The sequence below is a fragment of the Sceloporus undulatus genome, chromosome 4, assembly GCF_019175285.1.
Source record: "Sceloporus undulatus isolate JIND9_A2432 ecotype Alabama chromosome 4, SceUnd_v1.1, whole genome shotgun sequence".
Taxonomy (NCBI): domain Eukaryota; kingdom Metazoa; phylum Chordata; class Lepidosauria; order Squamata; family Phrynosomatidae; genus Sceloporus; species Sceloporus undulatus.
In genome coordinates, this window is record NC_056525.1 from 75,564,223 (window position 1) to 75,585,890 (window position 21,668).

Here is a 21,668-nt window from a genome sequence, read left to right on the forward strand (position 1 = left end):
TACTCGGAACCGAAGAAGGGACTGCCGTGTCGGCGCAGAGACATTCGAAGGGGTGGCTGGTACCATCCATCTCTGATATGAACTAGTGGGCAGCCTCTCCTGGCCAGGGTTCGGTCCCATTGCAACTGGGGCGGTAGCGGCATCCTCCGCATTCTTGACTGGGGTCCCTTTGCAGGTTGTCGTAAGGCTGCTGTTTGGTCCCAGCCATTGACTTTCATTGAACATTACCGGCTTGGACACCAGGGCGAAACGAGATGCAGCCTTTGGAGGGCAGTGTTGGTTTCAGTTTACATTGATTGCACTGCATTTCCATTGTTTACATGTTCTTGAAAATGGATGTTTCTTTTGTCAAATTGGCTTGTTTACAACATTCCCATGGTTTACATAGGTCTTGCTGACCTAATATGTGTTCATGTGCCTTTTACTTGAACGGGTTTTGCAGCATATTTGTTGAAGTACAAAAGCAATTGACATGGTTTTTCTGTTCAATGATTTTATTGTGTAATAAACACAGCTTATTAGAACCTTACTTTGGTGTCATGACACTCTTCGCCACTGACCGAAGCTTGTCAGTCTCGACCCATTTGTATGTTTGCAGAGACCACGAAGAAGAAGGACAGGGTGCATACCTGTAACGGTATTTCTTCAAGTGGTCATCTGTGAATACATACAATCCTGCTCGTTCTCCCCTCAGTGTCCTGCCCTTCATTGGCTCATTCTCCATGTCGCTTACACAGCGTAATCTCTGAACTGGGGAAAAGCGGGAACACAGGGGCTTATAAGGATGGGCGGAGCTACCGCCAGAAAGTTGCTAAAAGTTGCAAAGTAAACTTTGCCCAGTGATTTTAGAGTTTTCCGAGCAGCACTGCACCGGCGCAGTACACCCATTTGTATGTATTGCAGATGACCACTCGAAGAAATACCCTTACAGGTATGCAACCTGTCCTTATGTCTGTCTAATAAAAAACAAAAAGTAAGAGATAATGTGAAATGAATAACAGTTTTTTTTTTCTTTCCAGCTTTTCAAATAAATGTTTTATTATCTCTGAAGAGTGTGGCCTTCATCCTTTCCTTGTAAATTGTTCTTATTTCCCTAGGGAACCCTGTTTTATATTATGTAGACACTGTTCTTCTTTTCTCTTGAACTTTAAGGATTATGGTCAACCTATTTTTAACAACCTCTTTGGTGAATAGTTTTTTGTGTTTTTTCAGGCTATGCGGCCACGTTCTAGAAGAGTTTCTTCCTGACGTTTCGCCAGCATCTGGCGAAACGTCAGAAGAACTCTTCTAGAACATGGCCGCATAAAAAAACACAAAAAACTATGGATGCTGGCCATGAAAGCCTTCAACTTCTCTTTGGTGATTCTTGCAAATTTCAGTCCTTTCTGTTTGTATAATGTGATGGAAAGTATGTTGATGTTTTAGAAACATGACTGCAAACCCAAGTCATGTAATATATTCTGTGTCAAAATATAATTATGTTATAGTCTACTATGGTGTAGACATGGTTTATAGTGTACATTTTGCATTAGTGTTAGTATGGTTTTATTAATCAGTGTAGCTGGAGGGAGACAAATTTAGCCATTTCTAGGTTCATAACATACTGTTTCACTATTTTTAATTAATGAGGTTCATACATTCATCCAATAGGTGGACCGTGAACTAAGGAGGAAGGCCCCCACTTTCCTCCATTTTCTGAGGATTAGGTGAACCCCCATGGAGATTTAGAGAGCCAAAACTGTAACAGTACAGTTTGCAAAGCAGCAAATTCTGTTCAGCATAATAAAACTGTTAAACTCAGTGAAACCTCTCCACCCAAATACAGTGGGCTCTCCACATTACCTGGAATTAGGTATGCAGGACCCCCATGAAAATGGAAACACAACAAATAATATTTAAAAAAAAATTTTTTTTTACCTGAGAGAACACCTCTCTAGGAATCTCTAGGTCCTGCAGTGCAACTCTGTGGATATTATCCACCGGATGTTGACCATAGAATTGTGCTAGAGAACCTACAAATGCCTAGAGCAGTGTTCTCTCTAGAAATCTCTATGCCCATCTGTGCAACTTCTGGCGAAAGTGGGCCATGGAGTTGCTCTTAGAGAGACTATATTAATCAAATCTGCGAACAATTAAATCTGCAAATGTAAAAGCTGACTGTATTGTATTTTATATAATGCAGAAATAATTTGATAGAGTTCTTTATATATTTTTAATCTGGAAACTGCATAGATAGATTTTCCTAACAAATGAAAACTTGCTGTGAATGTCATAAAATACATCTATCCTATCCCTTTTTAAAACATCTGTAATTCTTTGTTTCTTTCAGCTGCCGGACCAGTAATAGAAAGAGCTTGATTGTGACTTCCAGCACATCTCCAACACTTCCACGGCCACATTCACCACTCCATGGACATGCAGGTAATGAAAAACATAACAGATCAGCAAATTTTTTTTTGTGGGTTTTTCGGATTTCTCTTTTTCCTTCTGGACGCAAAGTTTGCATCAAAAAGAATCTCCCTGCTTCCCTGCTTTCCTTGCAACGATTGAAGGATGCTACAGAGGGAGCTCCGTTTCCCTTGATGATTAATGAGCGCTTCCAGCGTTCAGACAGAGAGGCTCACTTCCCCTTTTAGCAACTTTTGGAGGGCAATTTCCCAGCGATGCAGGCAAGTGTGAAAATCTTCATAGGACCAGTGTTCAAGGGCTCCGAGAGCTGCCCAAGCATGCCAGGTGCTGTCACTTTTGATTGAAATGAATTAAAAATACCCTTATGGAAAGGGATCTTGTAGCACCTTTGAAACTAGCTCTGGTCTAAAGCAACTTAAAATGAGCTTGCTCACTAGCTCAGCTTGAATGAGCTGCTGATGAACGTGCTTTCTATGAAGCTATTCATGTACTGTTTCTTTTGTTGACTTTTGAATCCCTGGGCATCAACTCCTTTTTTCATTTTTAAAATATATATCTTTCCTTTTGCCTCTGAATGGGAAGTGGCTCAAAGGAGCCCTTGTGGCGCAGTGTCTGTACTGCAGCCACAAAGTTGTGAGTTCGATCCTGAGGGGCTCCAAGCTTAACTCAGCCTTTCATCCTTTCATAGGTCGGTAAAATGAGTACTCAGTTTGTTGGGGCAATTGGCTTACACCATGTAAACCACTTAGAGACTGCTTAGTTCAGTATGAGGCACTATAGAAGAGTAAATGCTATTGCTTTTAATTAAATAATGTTTAAAAATTAAGAAAGGTATAAAACGTTTAAAATGAAAAATAAAAGCATAAAACATCAGGGAAGGAGCCGGTCTAATTTCCCTCATTAAGAAATTACAGAGTCTGGGAGTGGCCACTGAGAAATCTTTCTTGCATCTGCACTTAGACATGAAGGTAGTGGGTTGGAAGAAAGGCTTTCTTTGAAGATCTCAAAGCCCAAACATGGTTATACAGGACACTATGGTTCTTCAAATAGCCTGGACCTAGGTCATAATCTGTGCCTGGAATGCCTGAATGTGTTGTAACTAGGGAGTACTTTTTTGTTTTGAGCCATCTCCAGTCACCAGTCTAGAGGCCACATTTAATATCACCTGAAGTTTATGAACACTTTTCAGAGAAAACCCCATGTAGAGCATGTTACAGTAGTATAAGTGGGGTGTAGCCATGCAAGAATTCTCTTGTCCCAACAGATTCAAAGCTCACTCTAAAAGTATGTGCAAACAGCAACCCTGAATCTTTGGGAGAATTATAACCCAATCCATCATAGTTTGAATCTGTATTATCTGATCTTCCTTTTGATTTACACCTGAGTTATTTCTAGATTAAGCTGTTATTTGTTAACCCTCATGTACTTCATTACCGACATTAAGTATAGGATTTTTTTTCTATTGTTGTGTGTTGTCATGTCATTTCTGACTTATGGTGACCCTGAGGCAGACCTACCAAAGGGTTTTTCTTGGCAAGATTTGCCCAGAGGGGGCTTGCCTTTGCCTTCCTCTGAGGCTGAGAGAGTGTGACTTATCCATGGTGATCCGGTGGGTTTCCTTGGCCAAGCAGAGATTTGAACCCTGGTCTCCAGAGTCATAGTCCAGTGTTCAAACTACTATACAACACTGGCTCTCAGAACAGGTTTAGAATTCTCTAAAATTATTCCCTTGGAGTTAAATAGAAGGTAGATATTAACTTGGGTTTCATCAGCATACTGAACCTCCAAATTTGAGTCAGTTTCCCCCAGGTTCCTGTATATTTAAATACTGTGGGAACAGGAACCTTTGCCTCACCGGCCAACAGTCATAGGTAAATCCCTGCATCATGTTAAGTTTTCCCCTACAGGAATGACTGGAACCACCATAAGAAATACCAGGTGCTAAATGTTAATACTACATAAATGTTTGGGCAATAAAACTATCACCATCCCCATAGCAGCTTGAATGTCCAAACATATGATACGTAAAATCTCCTGAATAAAAATGGTGTTACAGCAGTTGCAGCACTCTTTTTTGCTTCCTTGGGCATTGACTGCAGGAACAAGATGCTACGGGGAAGAATGCTACTACAGTATTTGATTCCATTTAAGAGGCTGTAAAATTGCAGTTGTTCTAATTAGTTATAGTGAATTAGCTTGATCTTAATTTTATGTTTTTATTTTTCTACATAACATAACCAGATGTGACATTTTTTATTTGAAATTCAGAGTTTGCATTTTCTAGTCCATGTGACAGCTAGTTTGATACTAATAGGATCTGAGGGACTGATGGTTTTAATCAAATGGATCATGAAGAGTGTCAGGAAGTTCTTATGATTATTGATATCCATGGCTTATTCTTTCCACCTGTATGCGTATGTCAAACATTGGCATTGAGCTTGAAGAGATTTGATAGCTCACTAGAAAACATCCGTATCTCTTCAAACCCTTATCCTAATCACAGCCTTTCACCTGCTGACAGGTTGCATTTACACTTCTGTTGTGGAAGAATACTTTCTGCATTAGTTAGAGAGGGGTGTGTGTGTGTGTGTGTGTGTGTGAGAGAGAGAGAGAGAGAGAGTGTGTGTATATATATATATATATATATATATATGAGAGAGATAGCTAAACTATGTTATTTTCAGGTACATCTTGGATCCTGCAAGGATCCAGTATTGCTCCAATAGAAAAAAATGAAAGATTGGCTGTTTAGACTAATGTAGAAAATAATGTGAAAAATCTTATTACTGGAAATGGTGCATGCACATTATGTTAGCTGTATGTCATGTTAAGATACCCATCAGGTATAATACTGTAAAAGAAGTAGTCATTGTGGATGAGTTACAAATGTCAATTTTTTGTACTTTTTTGAACAGGAGGAAGTCCATTGGACAGTCCCAGAAATTTTTCCCCAAATGCACCTTCTCACTTTTCCTTTGTTCCTGCCCGCAGGTATGTGTGCACATTTCTGTTTTGGTTAGCATGTGATTCTTATTTTCTGCTCTTTAAAGCAGTTTGGACCTGTGTGCTTAATTATTGACTCTCAAGCATTAAACTTGATTTTTGTTAATTAGACTTTGAGGCATTGATAGAACAAAAACACAGAAATTTATTGTTTAGTTATTTATTTTCCCAAGACCTTTATGCACTCTTATAAAAGTGGTTTGGTCACATATGGGAAGGGATACAAAATTTCTTTCCCTTATAGTTGAAAGTGAGATGGAGAAAGTAGACTGAAAATTTTGTGAATAATGGACCAGCTTTATTATGCCTAACTGATTTGGGGTATGAGAGTGTGACCAGCCTGACTTCATGGAAGCAGCTTTTGCCCTGGCCCAGCCCAATTACTACTAGTTAAAAGTGGGAGGAAGAGGCTAAGAGGAAGCTCTCATATGCTCTTAGGCATTATCCTAGGAGTGAGGTTGAACCCTGTTTCATTTATTGGACTCATGTGGCAGGTTGTTATATAGTGCCACACTCTGCCTTGTTAGGAAAGCCTCATAAGCCTCGTTTTTCTTGTTTGCTTTTCCATCCTCTTTGGCACCTTCATATTTCATAGTGCTCCATAAATGTGGGAACTGCCATAATATAAAATGAATGACATATAATGTTAGAATTTGGGTGCAACAACCAAGGAAGGTAGATTGTTTGCTATTTTCCCAACAAACCAAGAATGCTGCATGAAGAAAGCCATGCATTCTTAGATGTATTTCAGTAAACAGACTTTCAAGATGAACAAGTGAATAACATTTTCCATGAAAGTGAGGAATATTTACCGTAGTTGCTGCTGCTGGTTATTCTATTATTCTGTGGTCAAATGTTTAACTAAAAACAGTATAATACTATGTTAATTTTTTTCTTCTGGGTAAAAACGAAATCACGTTTTTCCCCACTCAGTCTAGATGGCTAGCTACAACCACATAAAATTAGTTTTCCATGGCTATTGTTACTTTGTAGCACTACACATTTAAAGAACTGTTCCATTCATGATATTAAATATGCAAAGTGCAGAACAAGGCATGTTGCTAAAAACAGAGAAGACACTACTGTCAGTTAGAGCTATATATTAATTCCCATCATCATTTTGATTGTTTGAAAGTCTAAAATTGAAAAACACAACAAAAGCCATAATAAGTTAAGCACTCTAGATTCTAGCAGGTTGATTTGCATTAAACAGGAACCAGCAAGCTGGACAGAAGCCTCCAGGTAGGCTGCTGTATTGAATTCCTTGAGCATGTTTTTCTGCATATGTATTTTGAATGAATGAGTGAAGATGCAGCAAAATCTTCAACTCCGATAACCTGCAGCACTGTTTCATGTACTATTCCATTGGAATTTTTTTGTAATGCTTGGGTATCATACCTCCTTTAATGTTTCACTGCACTATTGTCTGGTAGATATCTTGTAAAGTACATAATAACAACACTTCATTATCTAAATATTGATTGATTGATTGATTGATTGATTGAATTTATACCTCACCTTTCTCCTGCAGTGAGACCCAAGGTGGTCTCCAGTAATTTAAAGCAAGAAAGTTAAAATCTTATTTTACAAAAGTTTGAAAGGAATTTAATAACAATATCAATTTAAAAAATAGTTTTGACCAATCCAGATTTTCAGTTTGTTTTGCAAATTCATGGGCAAAAAACCCAGCAGAGGAGCCAGTAATAAATGAATGAGCCATAGTCTTTTAAATTGTTCAGGGAACATCCCATCATATACAAATACAACATTTTCTTTATAAATGTAAATACCCCATCTTAGTCACTTGTTATTTACCTGTAGGCTTAGAGAAAATTTTACTGTGTTTTTGCAGTGTAGTAGACCAGGGTTCGATTCCAGTTCAACTTTGGGCAAGTTACATGTTCTGCGTCTCAAGTGAAGGCAGTGATATACCTCCTCTGAACAAATCTTGCCACAAAAAACTCACGATAAGTTTTCCTTAGGGTTTCCATAAGTTGGAAATGACTTGAAGGCAAACTCAGGATGTAGGATCACCATTTTTCATATAAAGATGTATACAACAATGTCCTGGAAAGACTGGCAGCTTTGAAATCTGAAAAGATGAAAGTGCTGGTTGCTTAACTATATGTTACACTGTATCCATATATAATAGTGTTTTTGGCAGCACCTTCTTGTAAGGCAATTCAAGTTTCCTAAGGCTTCGGGCTTTGTTAAGGAAACAAAAATATTTAAATATCAAAAATATCCAATCCCAGCATATTAAGATCTCGCTTTAAATCAGCAGAGTGGCAGAAATATGTCCTTGTCTAACTATGGGCTGAAACAGATGGCCCTAAAGGGACAGTGTCATGCAGCCCCTTTGAGCTGCAGCAACCAGACACCGTGGCCCTGATCCAGCAGTTTGCCACCCCAAAAGAAGTAGCAAAATGCTGCTCCTTTATGGGGCTTAAAAAGGGTGCCCTTGCCACCATGGCTTTTTGGATATTTGACGGCGCAGCACATGTAAATGCTGCGCCACTGGAATGCTGTGAAGGTGCCACATATGTGATAAACCGTGCAGCTTCCTGGCAGCATGAGGGCAGCGTCAAAGCGTGCAGCATCTAAATGCTGTGCTCAGACACGCTCCCCCCCCCCCAACCTGGTGCTTACTGCCACTTCTGTTTTGGCCTTATGCTTCTCTAAGAACTGAGACTGACTCAGAAACAACACAAGTAGCTTGCAGTTTAAATAAAGCTTGAATCTACATATGCATATTGGCTGTATCTTAACCTAACTAATGAATAGTTCAAGTAAAGAAGAAATCTTTATCTCACCATATTTCCAAAGAAATTTGAGAGAGGAGGAAGATGGGGAACCAACAAAGGCAGGAGAAAAATCTTTGTAAAAGAGAGAATTTCCCAAAAGGGGGAGTCATCTGAATCACATGCTTTGTTTACCACTTTACGAATTATTGACCTGTGATTCAGTAGGAGGAAATGGGATGTTTGAAGGCAGGGGGACAGCAGGATTTGCATGCAGGAAAATCTATTTATCCAAGGAGGGGAAGAGAGAATGCAAAAATCTTCCAGCACTTTTTTCTTGTGAAGTACCTTCAATGGAAGGTGATTTTCATGAGTGTGTGTGCTAATTTCTTCCTCTCCTAATTGTTTCCTCCAGCTGCTTTTACTCCTTTATCATTATAGTATTCATTACTGGAATGGTAAAACCAATTAACAACTTTTCCTCCTGTCCTTTCTGCAGTGCAGATCACCCCTTTTGATGCATTTTGCAGATGGGGTTGTTGGGTTCACCACACATAGTTGCATTGTAACTATAGAGAAAGAGGTGAAGAAAATCAGCATACTATGACTTTTATTTTGTGTTTATTTAATGCATGTATAAGGAACATATATCACTCAAGATGTTGTTGGACTGTAACTACCATCCTCTATACCTAGCAGAGCCAATCATGAAGTTCTACACCAACAGTATTTAGAGGGCCACAAGTTCTCCATCCTATATTTAATTTCATAACAGGCCAGGTGCTGCATAGAACACAGGGAAAAATGTAGAGCTATCAATCTCAAGGCCTCTTTCTAAAATAGACATTTAACTGGCAACAAGAATATGTTTGGATCTCATGGGTTTACTGGTGTGGTTATTTTTAGAATGCCCTTCAGCAGCATTGCAAGTAGACCCACCCCCCAGACACACAAGAGATAGTCTGACTTGCCTTAGACACCACACTATCCCCTTCCCTATTCCTCCAGCTAAGCAGCTTGATATCCTCACTACTTCTGATGAAGCCATTCTGGATCTGAAATTGCCACAGCCTGCACATCTTTAATGTGAGAAGCACCTCTTTCAGTTTCTGCCATCCAAAAAACTAAAAAGCCTTACAGTGGTAGATCTGGAAGATGCCCAAGAATATTTTTGTTCCAGTTGGTCTCAAACCATGAGCTGTGAAAGTAACTTTTCCCCTTTTATCCTTGAGATGTCTCTGAACTATCACCTTGTTCCTAGAGTTTTTCTCCCCTAATTCCACCAGACATGCCAAAGTAAAGTCCTGCCATGCATCTTGGTACAGTGATAGCCCTGATGAGGAATCTGTACCAAGGACAAGAGGCCACCATCAGAACAGAATTTGTGAAAACAGAGTGGTTCCCAATAGGCAAAGGGGTCAGGCAAGGCTGCATCCTATCACCTTACTTATTTACCTTATATACTGAAAACATAAGAAAAGCAGAATTAGAATCAGAAAAAGGAGGAACGAAGATAGGAGGAAGCAACATTAACAAGATATGCAGACGACACCATAATATTAGCAGAAGACATTCAGGAATTGGAACAGTTAATAAGGAAGGTCAAAGATGAAAATATAAAGGCATGTCAGGTGCTGAACATAAAGAAAACAAAAATAATGACTACTGAAGAAATACACAAATGCAGTCTAGACAATGAGGAAATTGAAATAGTTAAAGAATTCCCATATCTATGATCAAACATCGACCAGAATGGAGACTGCAGTCAAGAAACAAGAAGAACTCTAAGAATGGGAAGGACAGCTGTGAAAGAACTGGAAAAGATACTGAAGAGCAAAGACATACAACTGAGCACTGAAGTCAGAATCATTTTTTATATTAGACAAATATCTTGGAATTGTTTTACTTAGGAGTCACACCAGGCTATCCAAAACATGCTTGGAGCATAGGAGGCAGGGCTCCAAAAACCTGGTTACTGAAAAAAAAAGTGTGTGTGTGGGGCAATTCTAGCACTCTTCGTCCCACTGACTATTCAATGCAAGTTTTTTTTTCAAGAACAACTGCTAAAGAGAGCCCTTACTCATGCTGAAGTTTACTGTGTGAATCTTCCCCATGAGCTACTTTGCCTCTCTTTCTGCTTGCAGCTGCAAGAAGAAGCCCAGTCACTTAGCCATATTGTATTGCGTTTGTGGCTGCTACCACAACAGTGGTATGGCCATTTTGGTAACAACAGATGTTAAGAAAGCTAGTCTGTGTGGCAATATTCACAGGAGATAGAAAGTTGGTAGAAGGCCATCTGCTTGAAAGACCAGCCCCATGTTATCCTTCAGTTGGCTGTTCTGCATGAGATAGCCTGTCCACAACCACAACACATTAACCTTTCATCCAACTCCAATATCCTCAAGAGGACTTAGGCAAAGGTCAAGATTGGTGGGTGTACAGTATTCTGTGCTAGGAAAAATATGTGCTCTTGTGTTATACTATTAAGCTAAATTCTTTTTCCCAGTGCAAGATTTCCCTCTCACATTATGTGTTGTGTCATAGAGAATACTGTGTGATATGTAGAGATGCAACCATTATCACTTACTGTGGAAATAGATTTGTTTTTCAGTCATTCTCAGCTCTGATAATTTTGTGACACCAATCTTTGTTTTTAAACTAATAACAAAACTAAACTGAAAAACATAGATGAGCAATCCTCAAAATTAGTCTTTTGATAAATTGGAATTATGGCTGTGCATATAAACGATGCATAACCATATGTCTCATTTACCCCCCTTTTTATTTATTTGTACTGTTCCTTCAAAAATGAAAGTTCTCAAGTTGATTCACAAGCATAAAATAATAATTTGACATATTTATAACTGGGTTGTGATTTTATTACTGATAACTGTGTGTTTTTTTTAATATAGCCATGGACACAGGGCAGACAGGTAATGGTTTAGCAGATATATTTATATAGATATATAGGCATATAGATATTGTATGGAATGCAAATATCATGCTTTTGCATGCTGCAGGCCCAGTAAGTTTATATGATGCCAAAACCCCATTTAGGCATTGCTAAAAATAACAATATATCCCAGTGAACTCAATGGAATTTTGCACTATTAAGCCTAATTGAGGGATGAGGTGGCTTAGTGGTTAAGATGCCAGTTCTTACTATTGGAAGGTTGGCAGTTCGAGGCCCAAGTGCTGCATGATGGGATGAGCTCCTGTCACTAGTCCCAACATCTGCCAACCAAGCAGTTCAAAAGCATCTAAATTCAAGTAGATAAATAGGTACCACTTTGGTGGGAAGCTAACAGCTTTCAGAACAGTCATGCTGCCCACATGACTCCAAAGTTATCCTCTTTGTCTAGCTCTTCAGTTTAGTAATTGAGATGAGCACCGCCCCCTGCAGTTGGTTACAACTAGACATTCATGTCAAGGGACTATCTTTACCTAATGGACAGGGAGCCAGATGAACCCTGGACTGAAACCAGGCATATTATCAGGGAAGAATGCAAAAAGACAATGACTTTAACCAAAAAGAAAAAAAGTGAATCAAATGACTTATGAAATTATTTGAATAGTTAAAGACATATGCAAAACAAAAGGATGCAGAATCCTGTATGTATCTATTCAGTGACCTATGCATAGGGACAAAGACAACTATTATAATAAATCACTGCAGAGAAATAGAAGAAGACATTAAGAAAGGTAGAACAAGAAACCTCTTCCACAAGATCTGAGAAATCAAATGGGAATTTCAAAGAAGAGTAGGGTGCTACATTACCTCCAGGGAAACAAAGTAAAAAAGAAAAATGAATGATCAGGACGAAATAAAAAGAAGATGGAAGTAAAAACTACACCGAAAAACAGTATAAACTGTATAAAATTTGTAGTAAGGCTTTAGAAATCTTTTTGCATTGACCAAAATTGCCTCTGTGTCTTTGTGTCTCAGCCAGTTGCCTTTTTTTTCTTCAAAATATTTAAGCAGTGATACCCTTTCATACAGTGGCAATTGAGTGTTCAGTACATGTCACATATAAAATATAAGATACAAGAGAAAATAGCAGTAGCATTTGAGGATGTTTTATGTTCAAAAGATTGGCTAAATGGGGTTAATTACAGCATGGATTGTGTCACTACACTTAAATATTTGTGATCCTGTGCATGAAGCATGAATGTATTACTTATTAAATGTATGTTATCCCTTTGCTTAATCCTAAGAGAGAGAAGAATGTGTATTGCTTTCCTGAATGTAGATGATCAAATATGAAGCTTAGTTTAGTTTTACAGAGTCATTCCTACTGTTCTTATGAAATGTCAAATATAATAAAGATGATATGCAAAAAGCCGTGCAAGAGATCTTTTTAGAGACGCTTGGTAGTTGATACTCTCAGTACTTAATAGAAACATTGAAACCCATAATTTATAGCTAAGATAATAGCTGCAATGTCAAAGAATGCAAACAAAAAATCAGATGTAAACCAGAACTCTCCCCAAACTGTTCACTCCCTTTCCATACTTGAACACAGCACTATCTTGCTGATTATTTCATACAGACTTTATCACACGAGGCTCTTCTCCCACAAAAAAAAGCATTGTTTTGAAAAGTGCTATGAAAGCGGGAATGATTGCTTCCTTGTTGCACTTTAGGGAATCTTTACGGCATTAGGGACTGCCTGCAAGACTCCTGAAAGATATTATCCCCACCCCTTTTCCTAGTTTGGCATGCATGCATTCATACACATGCCATTGCCCTCAAAATATAAAATGAAATTAAGACAGTTTAAAAGGGCTTTTTTTTCCTTGTTGAGAAGGCACCTTCCTGATTCAGGATACAGTTGATTAATTGCTGGCAGAATTGTATTAAACAAATACCTTTAAATGTAGTCACACATTCCTGATCAGTTTTGCCTCATCACTCTGTAGAAAACTTATACTTCATTTTGATAAATATTTTGCCTGTGCAAATAATATATATATAAGTTTTAATAAACTGGATAAGCCAGTTTATTAAAACTGCTTTTGGCAGGGGTTGGCCAGAGTTTCTTAGCAAAAGATTCTTCAATCAGTGAAATGCTCTGAGTTCTGAAGAACTGAATGAACATCTTGTGGTATCTATAATAGTAAAATAGATGCTGAAAATTTATGATGACAAATAGAGAATTTCTAAACAATTTTAATGGATTTTTTTAGGGTATTGGGTTCTAGAAGTTCTAAACAATTAAAAAAAATTCTTTAGTGGAATGTCTTTAGTGGAATGTGTTACGTTCTACAGGCCAGATTCTCGACTTCACAATTATTACTGCCATGACTTTATAATCAACCTAAAGCTGTTTAGGGGAGAAATTTAAAAGGATGGCTGGCCACTAACTACAGCACATGGTTACTTGTGTAGGAGAACTTTGTTAATAGGTTATTTAAAGCTTGTAGTAACATTTCTGAGTAGTACTGTGTGCATCTTTCTCTAGGACAGATGGACGCCGTTGGTCTCTGGCCTCCCTTCCTTCATCTGGATATGGAACTAACACACCTAGTTCAACAGTTTCAGTAAGTTAATTTTTATCATGGATGATAAATTTCTTTAAATTCCATTCTTTTTACTTCTAGTAGTTAAGAATTATTGAAGTTTTAAATGTATTATTTTCTCCTTCCTTCCCAGCAGGTTGACAATAACTGTTTTTTTAACTGTTTTGTATAGGACTTCAAAACTATTTCTAATACCTAGTGTGGATCATTCTTTAATTTTTTTTTTATTCATTTAAAGTACAGTATGACACACACACACAATGCAGGGGATACATTCCAAGACTTACCATGGAAATGTGAAACCGAGAACAGTAGCAAACCATAGTGAAATTAATAGCATCTGGTGAAAGTTGACCATAGAGTGATGCTGGAGGACCAAGAGATTCCTAGAGAGAAGATTTCTAGGTTTTCCAGCAAGACTCTTTTGTCAACATCTACTGGACGTGTACCATAGAATCATGCTGGAGGACCTAGAAAGTCTCTAGAGAGAACATATTTTTTCAGTCACGGGTAAGTGAAGCCATGAATACCACTCCCACGGATATAGGGGATGTACTTATATTAGCAGAAAGCGCCGTACATTTTCTTATCCATAGTTTAGTTCACATATTTTATAGATCTCAGTTTAATGTTTTGTCACTTAATTATTCCTAGATGCATCTGAGAACTGTTGCTGTTAAAATTTATTCTGTTTGCTTAGATATGAGGGAATATGAAAGTCCTGGCTGTAATTAATCTGTAATAGCACATTTCTAGAGATTTACCAACACTTGAAGGCAACTCAACAAATGATAGACCATGTATGCATAACTTAGCATCAGTACTTACACCTTTGCAGCTCTGCTTCATCGTGTTAAATCATTAAGACAATTGTACCATGTTTATGTATATGAAGTCCCGTGCCTCGTATTAAGGAGTTTTTTGTATATATATTTTGTTCTTAGTCATCTTGCTCATCTCAGGAGAAGCTACATCAACTGCCCTATCAGCCAACAGCAGATGAACTTCATTTCCTGACAAAGCATTTCAGTACAGAAAGCATCACTGATGAGGAAGGACGACATTCCCCAGCAATGCGGCCCCGGTCTCGCAGTCTCAGGTGGGCATTTGATCCTACTTATGATACGTCAAATTATTTTTTCCTAACTAGTTTTCAGTTGTCTGTGAGAACATCCACTGTTTAGAAGAAATTATTGTATAAATTAGATTACTGTACTAAACTAGAATAGACTTTTTCGGAAACCTGTGTAGCTGGTGAAACTTTAATATACTCACAGATTTCTTTTGAGAATTTGTATGCCACATAGATTAAAAAATAGACTACCGTATATACTCGACTATAAGTCGACCTCATGTATAAGTTGAGGACAGGATTTGGGGCCAGAATTATGGATTTTAATGTGACCTGTGGTTAAGTCGAGGGTAAAACCTGGGGGCATATAACAAAGGATGTAAAAGACAAAACAAAGGAAAGCAATGCCAAAGAATTTACAAAATTCCAGCAGGCATAAATGTTTGTGCTCACCTTAAAGTTTGGTGGATGGATGAGGAGAGAACTACAGTAAATCATGGCTGTGTGATGTATGTGGGAGCTAGTCGTGCACTGGCAGGACTAAGACAACGTAGATATGAAAGGATGAAAAGGCAAAACAAAGAAAATGTTAGTGTTCATTAATATCTTTTAATTTTAATTTGATAACTTTGCCTGATTTTAACCCAGAAAAGCTGACAAACATACAAAAATGTCTTATTCACATCCTTGAAAGCGCATTTCCTCTTGGCACTCCTTTGAGGAGAGGCATCAAAGAGCTGTACCATTTGCAAAATCAAAATTCAGGAGAAAATTTAATTCTAATTTGGAGGAGTCATTTAAACAAGTAGGTGTAATTTCTATCTGAATTACCTCATTCAGCCTGCTAGACTACTTAGCTGTAGAATGAGTCATGGCATTACGTTTCAGCATCTGATATATGGTGATGAAACAGAAAACCATATTTGTTCCAAATTCTAATCTGTGTTAAGATTTAAAATGTATCACTTTAAGTAATAGTTCCTAAGTGCTTTCCTAAGATGATTTACTAATACATAGAGAATTTTGTAGTTGTAGTTGTTCTTACTTGGTTAAGCAGTTCAAAAGTGGCATGAGTGACATTGGATCTCATTATTACATCTTTTATAGTATGGATGATATCTTTCCAATACTGATTAAGAGAACAACATTCCCACTAGATGTGGGTAAATGTGCCTCTTTTTCTACCACTGTCAAGTAGTTGTTAAAACATTCTAGAAATTCTGACATTTAATAAACACAGATACTTTTGTAAAAATAATTGAGGGTCTCATATACACTAATATAACTAATATTTGTGCAAGTTGAGTAGGTGGCAGTATGACATTTTGAGAAATGAAATGACATTTCCTTTCTCCCCAGTTCCAGTTAACATCCCAGATAAATTTTTTTCGGGAGAAGCAATTAGATTTTAAATTCTTAACTTTTTTCCTTGCAGTCCTGGCCGTTCTCCAGTATCGTTTGATAGTGAAATAGTAATGATGAACCATGTGTACAAAGAAAGGTTTCCAAAGGTAAGAAGTAATACTTGGAGCAATCTCTTCAGTCTATTTAATAAGGTAGTTTAATAAGGATGTGAGAGAAAATTTCAAATAGTACCCTATATTTGATGATATTGCTGTTAAAGCAGGTCCTTGGTATCCACTGGGGTTTAATTCCAGGCCCCTCCATAGATATTTGAATGCTCAAGTCCCATTAAATACAGTGGCATAATAAAATAATGTCCCTTATATAAAACGGCAAAATCAAGGTTTGTTTTTTGGAATATAAAGTTACTGTTGCAAGTCAGTCTCCAAGTAAATCACTATGCTTATAAGTAAGAAAAACAGTTGTAGCAGCATCTTAATTTTTTCATGTGCTTACAGATTTTATACACATATCCATCCGTCATTGTGTTTCTCCATACACTTGTTGGTTTGAGGGAGCCAAATGATACGACCTGAATATTCTTAATTGAAAAAATGAGCTTTTCTTTCTCAAGCAGCCTCTTAAGGAAGGAGAGTTAAATGAATGGAAGTATTAACTACTTCTCACCTAGTCCTACTACTCTGCTCAAATGTGAGCTTCCTGTGGCTTCTTTGAAGTAAAAATAAAAACTTCAAGACATTTTGTTACTGATAGATGTGCACTCCTATATAATGTATGCTTTGGCCATTTTAGGTGTTTGACCTACAGATCTCAACCTGTTTGATACCAGGGTTTTGGGGTTTTTTTTTGTTTTGTTTTGGTAACTTTAAATTCTTGTCCCTTCTTAAATCGCTGCATCTTTTATGTGGTAATCGTAGTATCACTCAGCTTTGTCACACAATTGTAATATTTATGAATTTGGTTATTGTGGAACAAAACTCCTTATCTCTGGTTGCCAAAATTCCAAAATATTCATACAAAACCTATAATCTATAGATGTTTAATAGTAAATGCCTGTGACTATTCTTTGACACGTCTTAGGCCACAGCCCAGATGGAGGAACGATTGGCAGAGTTTATTGCATCCAGTGCACCAGAGAATGTACTGCAGCTAGCAGATGGAGTTCTGAGTTTCATTCATCATCAAGTTATTGAGTTGGCCAGAGATTGCCTGGATAAATCACGTGAAGGACTTATTACGTCTCGGTACTTTTATGAATTGCAGGAAAACCTTGAGAAACTCCTACAGGATGTAAGTATTTCAACAGCGTACTGCCTTATATACTACAAAAACTAGTTGAATTCAGAGAGCAGCTTTCCGTCACCTAGTTGCAATTATATGGAATAACATATCAGTGACAATCCTTACACACTTTTGAATAGTGTGCTGAGATTGGCATGCTTCAGATAGGAAGCATCCAGCCATTTAGAGCAAGTAGGTTAAGACACTGGCAATAGAGGAAATCATGATTAAGCTTGAATCAATTTACTGACCTTCAAATGCCTCAGATTTCAGAGGGCCAAAGATGGGTTTTAATGCTGTTCTTAAGAATATGTTTCAATTCATACTGTAATATATTCTTAAGAATGGCATTAGGACCCATGTTTTTCCTACTGAAATCTCAGAAAACCCTGTGTAGTTCATGGCGTCACCATAAGTTAACAGGCAACTTGGAAGTCACATGTAGACACATACAGTAGCTCATATTAATTTTCTGCTACAAAGTAGAAGACATTATGTCTGTCTGTGTCCATTCCCAGCACCATGCCATCTCCATATAGTAGGATTTGCATTCATGGGTACAGTTACTGTTTTGGAACTTGTCCCAAAATAATGAAAATGTTCTGGTCAACTAAGAAAGGCTTCGCCTGCAGCAAAAAGTTAGTAAAAGAAATTTGGTTTTTTTGTTTTAGACTTAAATTTCTATAAAAGCTAAACAGAACAAAATAAAATAAAAGCAAGAAGTATTTCCATTTAATGCAAGGATAGGTAACTGGGCCCTCCATATATTTTCAGACTACAGTCCTTCAGAGTTGGCTTTGATGGCTAAAGCTTATGGAAATTATAGGTCAGATGGAGGGCTGCAGTTGCTATCTGCACATGTAAAATGTATTTTAAAACTAATCAGGAAAACTCAAGCATACAGCAAAGTAATTTAGTTCAAAGCACGTCATACTTTGTCATATTAATACAGTAGTCTTAGTATAGCAATACTAGTATATTATTATATAAGACAGTAGAGATAGTAGTTGTCTTTCTCTTTCTACTCTTTAATGGTATTTAGCTGGAGAGGGGTGGAGGTTGGTATTTTTTAATCGTTTTTCTAAATTGGTTTCAGTTCACCACATCCATGAAAAGATTAGGTAGTGACAGGTAAGATACATTAGGAGGCACATACTAATGTACCAAATACCTTAATACAAATGAGATTGCTTCAGGAATGTGTTGTTGAAGATACTCTTTCCCCTTCTGTTCTTCCTTTCTTTGCTCTTAAATGCTGTCCAAATTTATTCTGTAAATTTACTCTTTATTATTGGACATGTCATTTGTCATAACAAAGTGTCTCTCACCAAATCCAGAGTTACTATAAATCAGTGGAATTATGCAAGGTGTCAGTTATAGGCATATTCTTGATTAAAATAGTTGAAGAGAATGGGAACAACCCATTCACAGTTAAGCACATTTAATTCTTTTGGTTTCCCTGAGACATCTGAGCTTATGCTTGCATCTTTACAGTTAAAAACAAATGGATGCTGTAAGAGCACTTAACTGTGGCTGGACTGGATTAGTGTGGTTACACTTGTAAACTGAAATGTGATAGAAATAGAGAATTCAGAAAAGGAAAAATAAGCTGCACATTGAATTTATCTCAGAAGAGTGAAATGAAATGCAGATATTTAAATGCATATTTTGCTTTTGCTTTTTAAAAAGATGATAATAATCTTCTGTAGATATTCCTGTATGGGAGACACTACTGTGCAGAGTTTCATATATGTATTACAGTAGCCTTATGTAGCCCACTCAAACAGAAATCTTAATTAGAACTGCTGTTTTTAAGTGCAGGTGTCTTGCTTCTTGTCTGTGGAATTTGGGTGTCTTGGTCTGTATCAATATATTAGCTCAATTACACAGTTGTGACTTGAATATCACTGATGTTGGTCCTGGTATACCCCAAGGGAGAACAATGATTTTAATTTCACGCTCTAGTGGCTACAGTTAGTGACGGATGAGTCTTTCAGATAAGGGAATCACTTTGTAAATTGCCCATTTCTACCTCCAATATGTATGTCACTGAAAACGACTTTGTTTCTATAAGTGAATGGCAGCAGCTTCAGCCCATAACCCTTGGGCTTGCCTCAGCCCCTCCCTTTAACGAGAGAAAAATCTCTGAAATGACACCCACAACCTTCAGACAAGCATGTTGTCATTGGAGCTGCTAATGAGATGGCATGCATCATACCAAGGGAAGTGAAAGATAGGCAGCTATTCGGTATATAACCCATGTATCCAAGATGCAGTAAAAGTGAGATGTATTCTAAACAAAGCTTGTGGAGAGATGTCCAGACTATCCAGTGAGAGAAAGAAAGAAGTAACACAGATTTTATTCAGGATTCTGGAGCTGCAGTGCTGGGCAGATATCATGGCTGAATGGCTGCTACAAGTTGCGTTTGGTTTTTGTAATCTCTTCTTACTGTGTTGTGTGTTTTCATTTTTGATTTAGCTTAGATTTAAAATATGCAGTATAAATTACATCATTAAATATATTTTTGCCTTTGTTTTTCATAATTGAAACAGAAAAAATGTTTTTAAGGTACTAATAAAATGGCAGTTAAGTTTTAGACGCAGCAGTTTTTAAGTCTTTTTTCACATATGGTTGGGACATTTAGATTGTGTGACAAACTTCCTAAACAGTTGTTTTTAGCAAACTCTTCACTATTGATCAATGGAAGTAATTTTAACATTTAAAATATTGATGTTTCATTCATATATATATATATATATATATATATATATCCCCTGTCAAATTATGTTAAGTTTTAATTAGTTTATGAATTGAGGGGAAATAAATTGTTTCAAATAAATTATGTAAATTACAAGGTCCAAGCTAAATCAGTTAGAGCTGATGTGAATTGCAGCTTTTTTCTTCAATGGTGAATGCAAATTCTGAAATGTATTGTTTGCTTTATTTCTTCATTTTGCTTGTTTGAAAACTACTATATATTGTTTTTGCGTAGATTATAAAGCATCCCTATGATATGCCATTGCCTTCACTTACAGTATGAATTCAAAGACTGAATTATCCTTATTTTCAAAACACAGTGTTACTAGTAAGCGAGCCAAGTTAAATAGTTTAGTTATTTTTCCATAAATAATCAGGTAATATATTGGTGCTTGTTTGGATATCGATTTTTATTTTTTATAAATGAATGTTACTAAGTAGTTCTACTCTAGTTGATTGCTGGCACATTTGTTCATTAAATTCATGCTGGCAGAAACCCAGAAACTCAATGTTTGTCACTCATCTGGTCTCTGAACTCTACTTCTAACATTATTATACCTCTACTTGTCTTTAATAGCTTTAGAATAATGCAGAGTAGTGCTAATCAAGGAGGATGAAAAATTGAGTCTTTATTCCTCCTTCTGTGTAGGTTAAATATACATAGAGTTAGAGTATTATATATGAGTATAAGGGAAAAACTGGAGTAAATCCAGTTGTTTGTTCCAACTGAAGTAGACTCATTGAACTGATATATAGATAAGTCTAATTGATTCATTGAATATATTCAATTTTGGACCAACCATAGCTCATTGTCCCCAGTGATTTCTTGATCTGTAGAGAACATTTTTATCATTACATTATATGTAGAGCATGTAGCTATACAGGCGTTTCGACAGTTTATACATGTGTATCTTGCGATTCATTGAGTGTCCTGATAGAACAATTACAGAATGAAACCTGCCCTCCCCTCCTTCACTCCCTTTCTTTCTCTTTCTCTTTTAAGGTGGTAATAGGAGTAACCGAAGAAAAATTACCAACAAAACTAAATGTAAAGCCACACCTAAAACATTAAGATTATAAAATAGAGTATAATTTAAATATTGTTAATTGAAAACTTTGTAACATTCCCCTCAATTCATTGAGTTTATCAATGTTGCTTCTGCCATATATAGAATGTGTTAAAGCTTGGCAACATGTAAGCAAGTTGATTGCTGTGTTTGTTATGCTGATAATTAGCTGTAATTAAACCTACGATAATAGCATGTGTACTTTACATTTATGAAATTAGTTCTTTGTTTCATAATCTAACATTTTTTACAGGCTCACGAACGATCAGAAAGCTCAGAGGTGGCATTTGTAACCCAGCTGGTGAAAAAGTTGATGATCATAATTGCACGGCCTGCACGATTGCTAGAGTGTCTGGTAAGCAAGCAGGGCCTTTGAGAAGCTGTAGCAATGATGAATTGTTCCAGGAGATTGAAATTAAACTTGGTGGAATCTAGCATATTTTGCCAATTGA

At 37.1% G+C, this 21,668-nt stretch overlaps 1 protein-coding gene across 8 annotated transcripts in view; it reads left to right on the forward strand.

The window, feature by feature from the left end:
* MAST2 (microtubule associated serine/threonine kinase 2) overlaps positions 1-21,668 on the forward strand; it is a 203,814-nt gene that overhangs the window by 138,424 nt on the left and 43,722 nt on the right. For 7 of the 8 annotated variants that reach the window (XM_042461735.1, XM_042461727.1, XM_042461730.1 and 4 more), the window contains 8 exons: positions 2,330-2,421; positions 5,325-5,400; positions 11,066-11,086; positions 13,616-13,694; positions 14,618-14,772; positions 16,181-16,256; positions 17,191-17,400; positions 21,470-21,571. In XM_042461735.1, coding sequence (XP_042317669.1) covers positions 2,330-2,421; positions 5,325-5,400; positions 11,066-11,086; positions 13,616-13,694; positions 14,618-14,772; positions 16,181-16,256; positions 17,191-17,400; positions 21,470-21,571 — 811 coding nt within the window. The remainder of the gene's footprint in view (positions 1-2,329; positions 2,422-5,324; positions 5,401-11,065; positions 11,087-13,615; positions 13,695-14,617; positions 14,773-16,180; positions 16,257-17,190; positions 17,401-21,469; positions 21,572-21,668) is intronic. The other variant, XM_042461728.1, reaches the window with a different exon arrangement.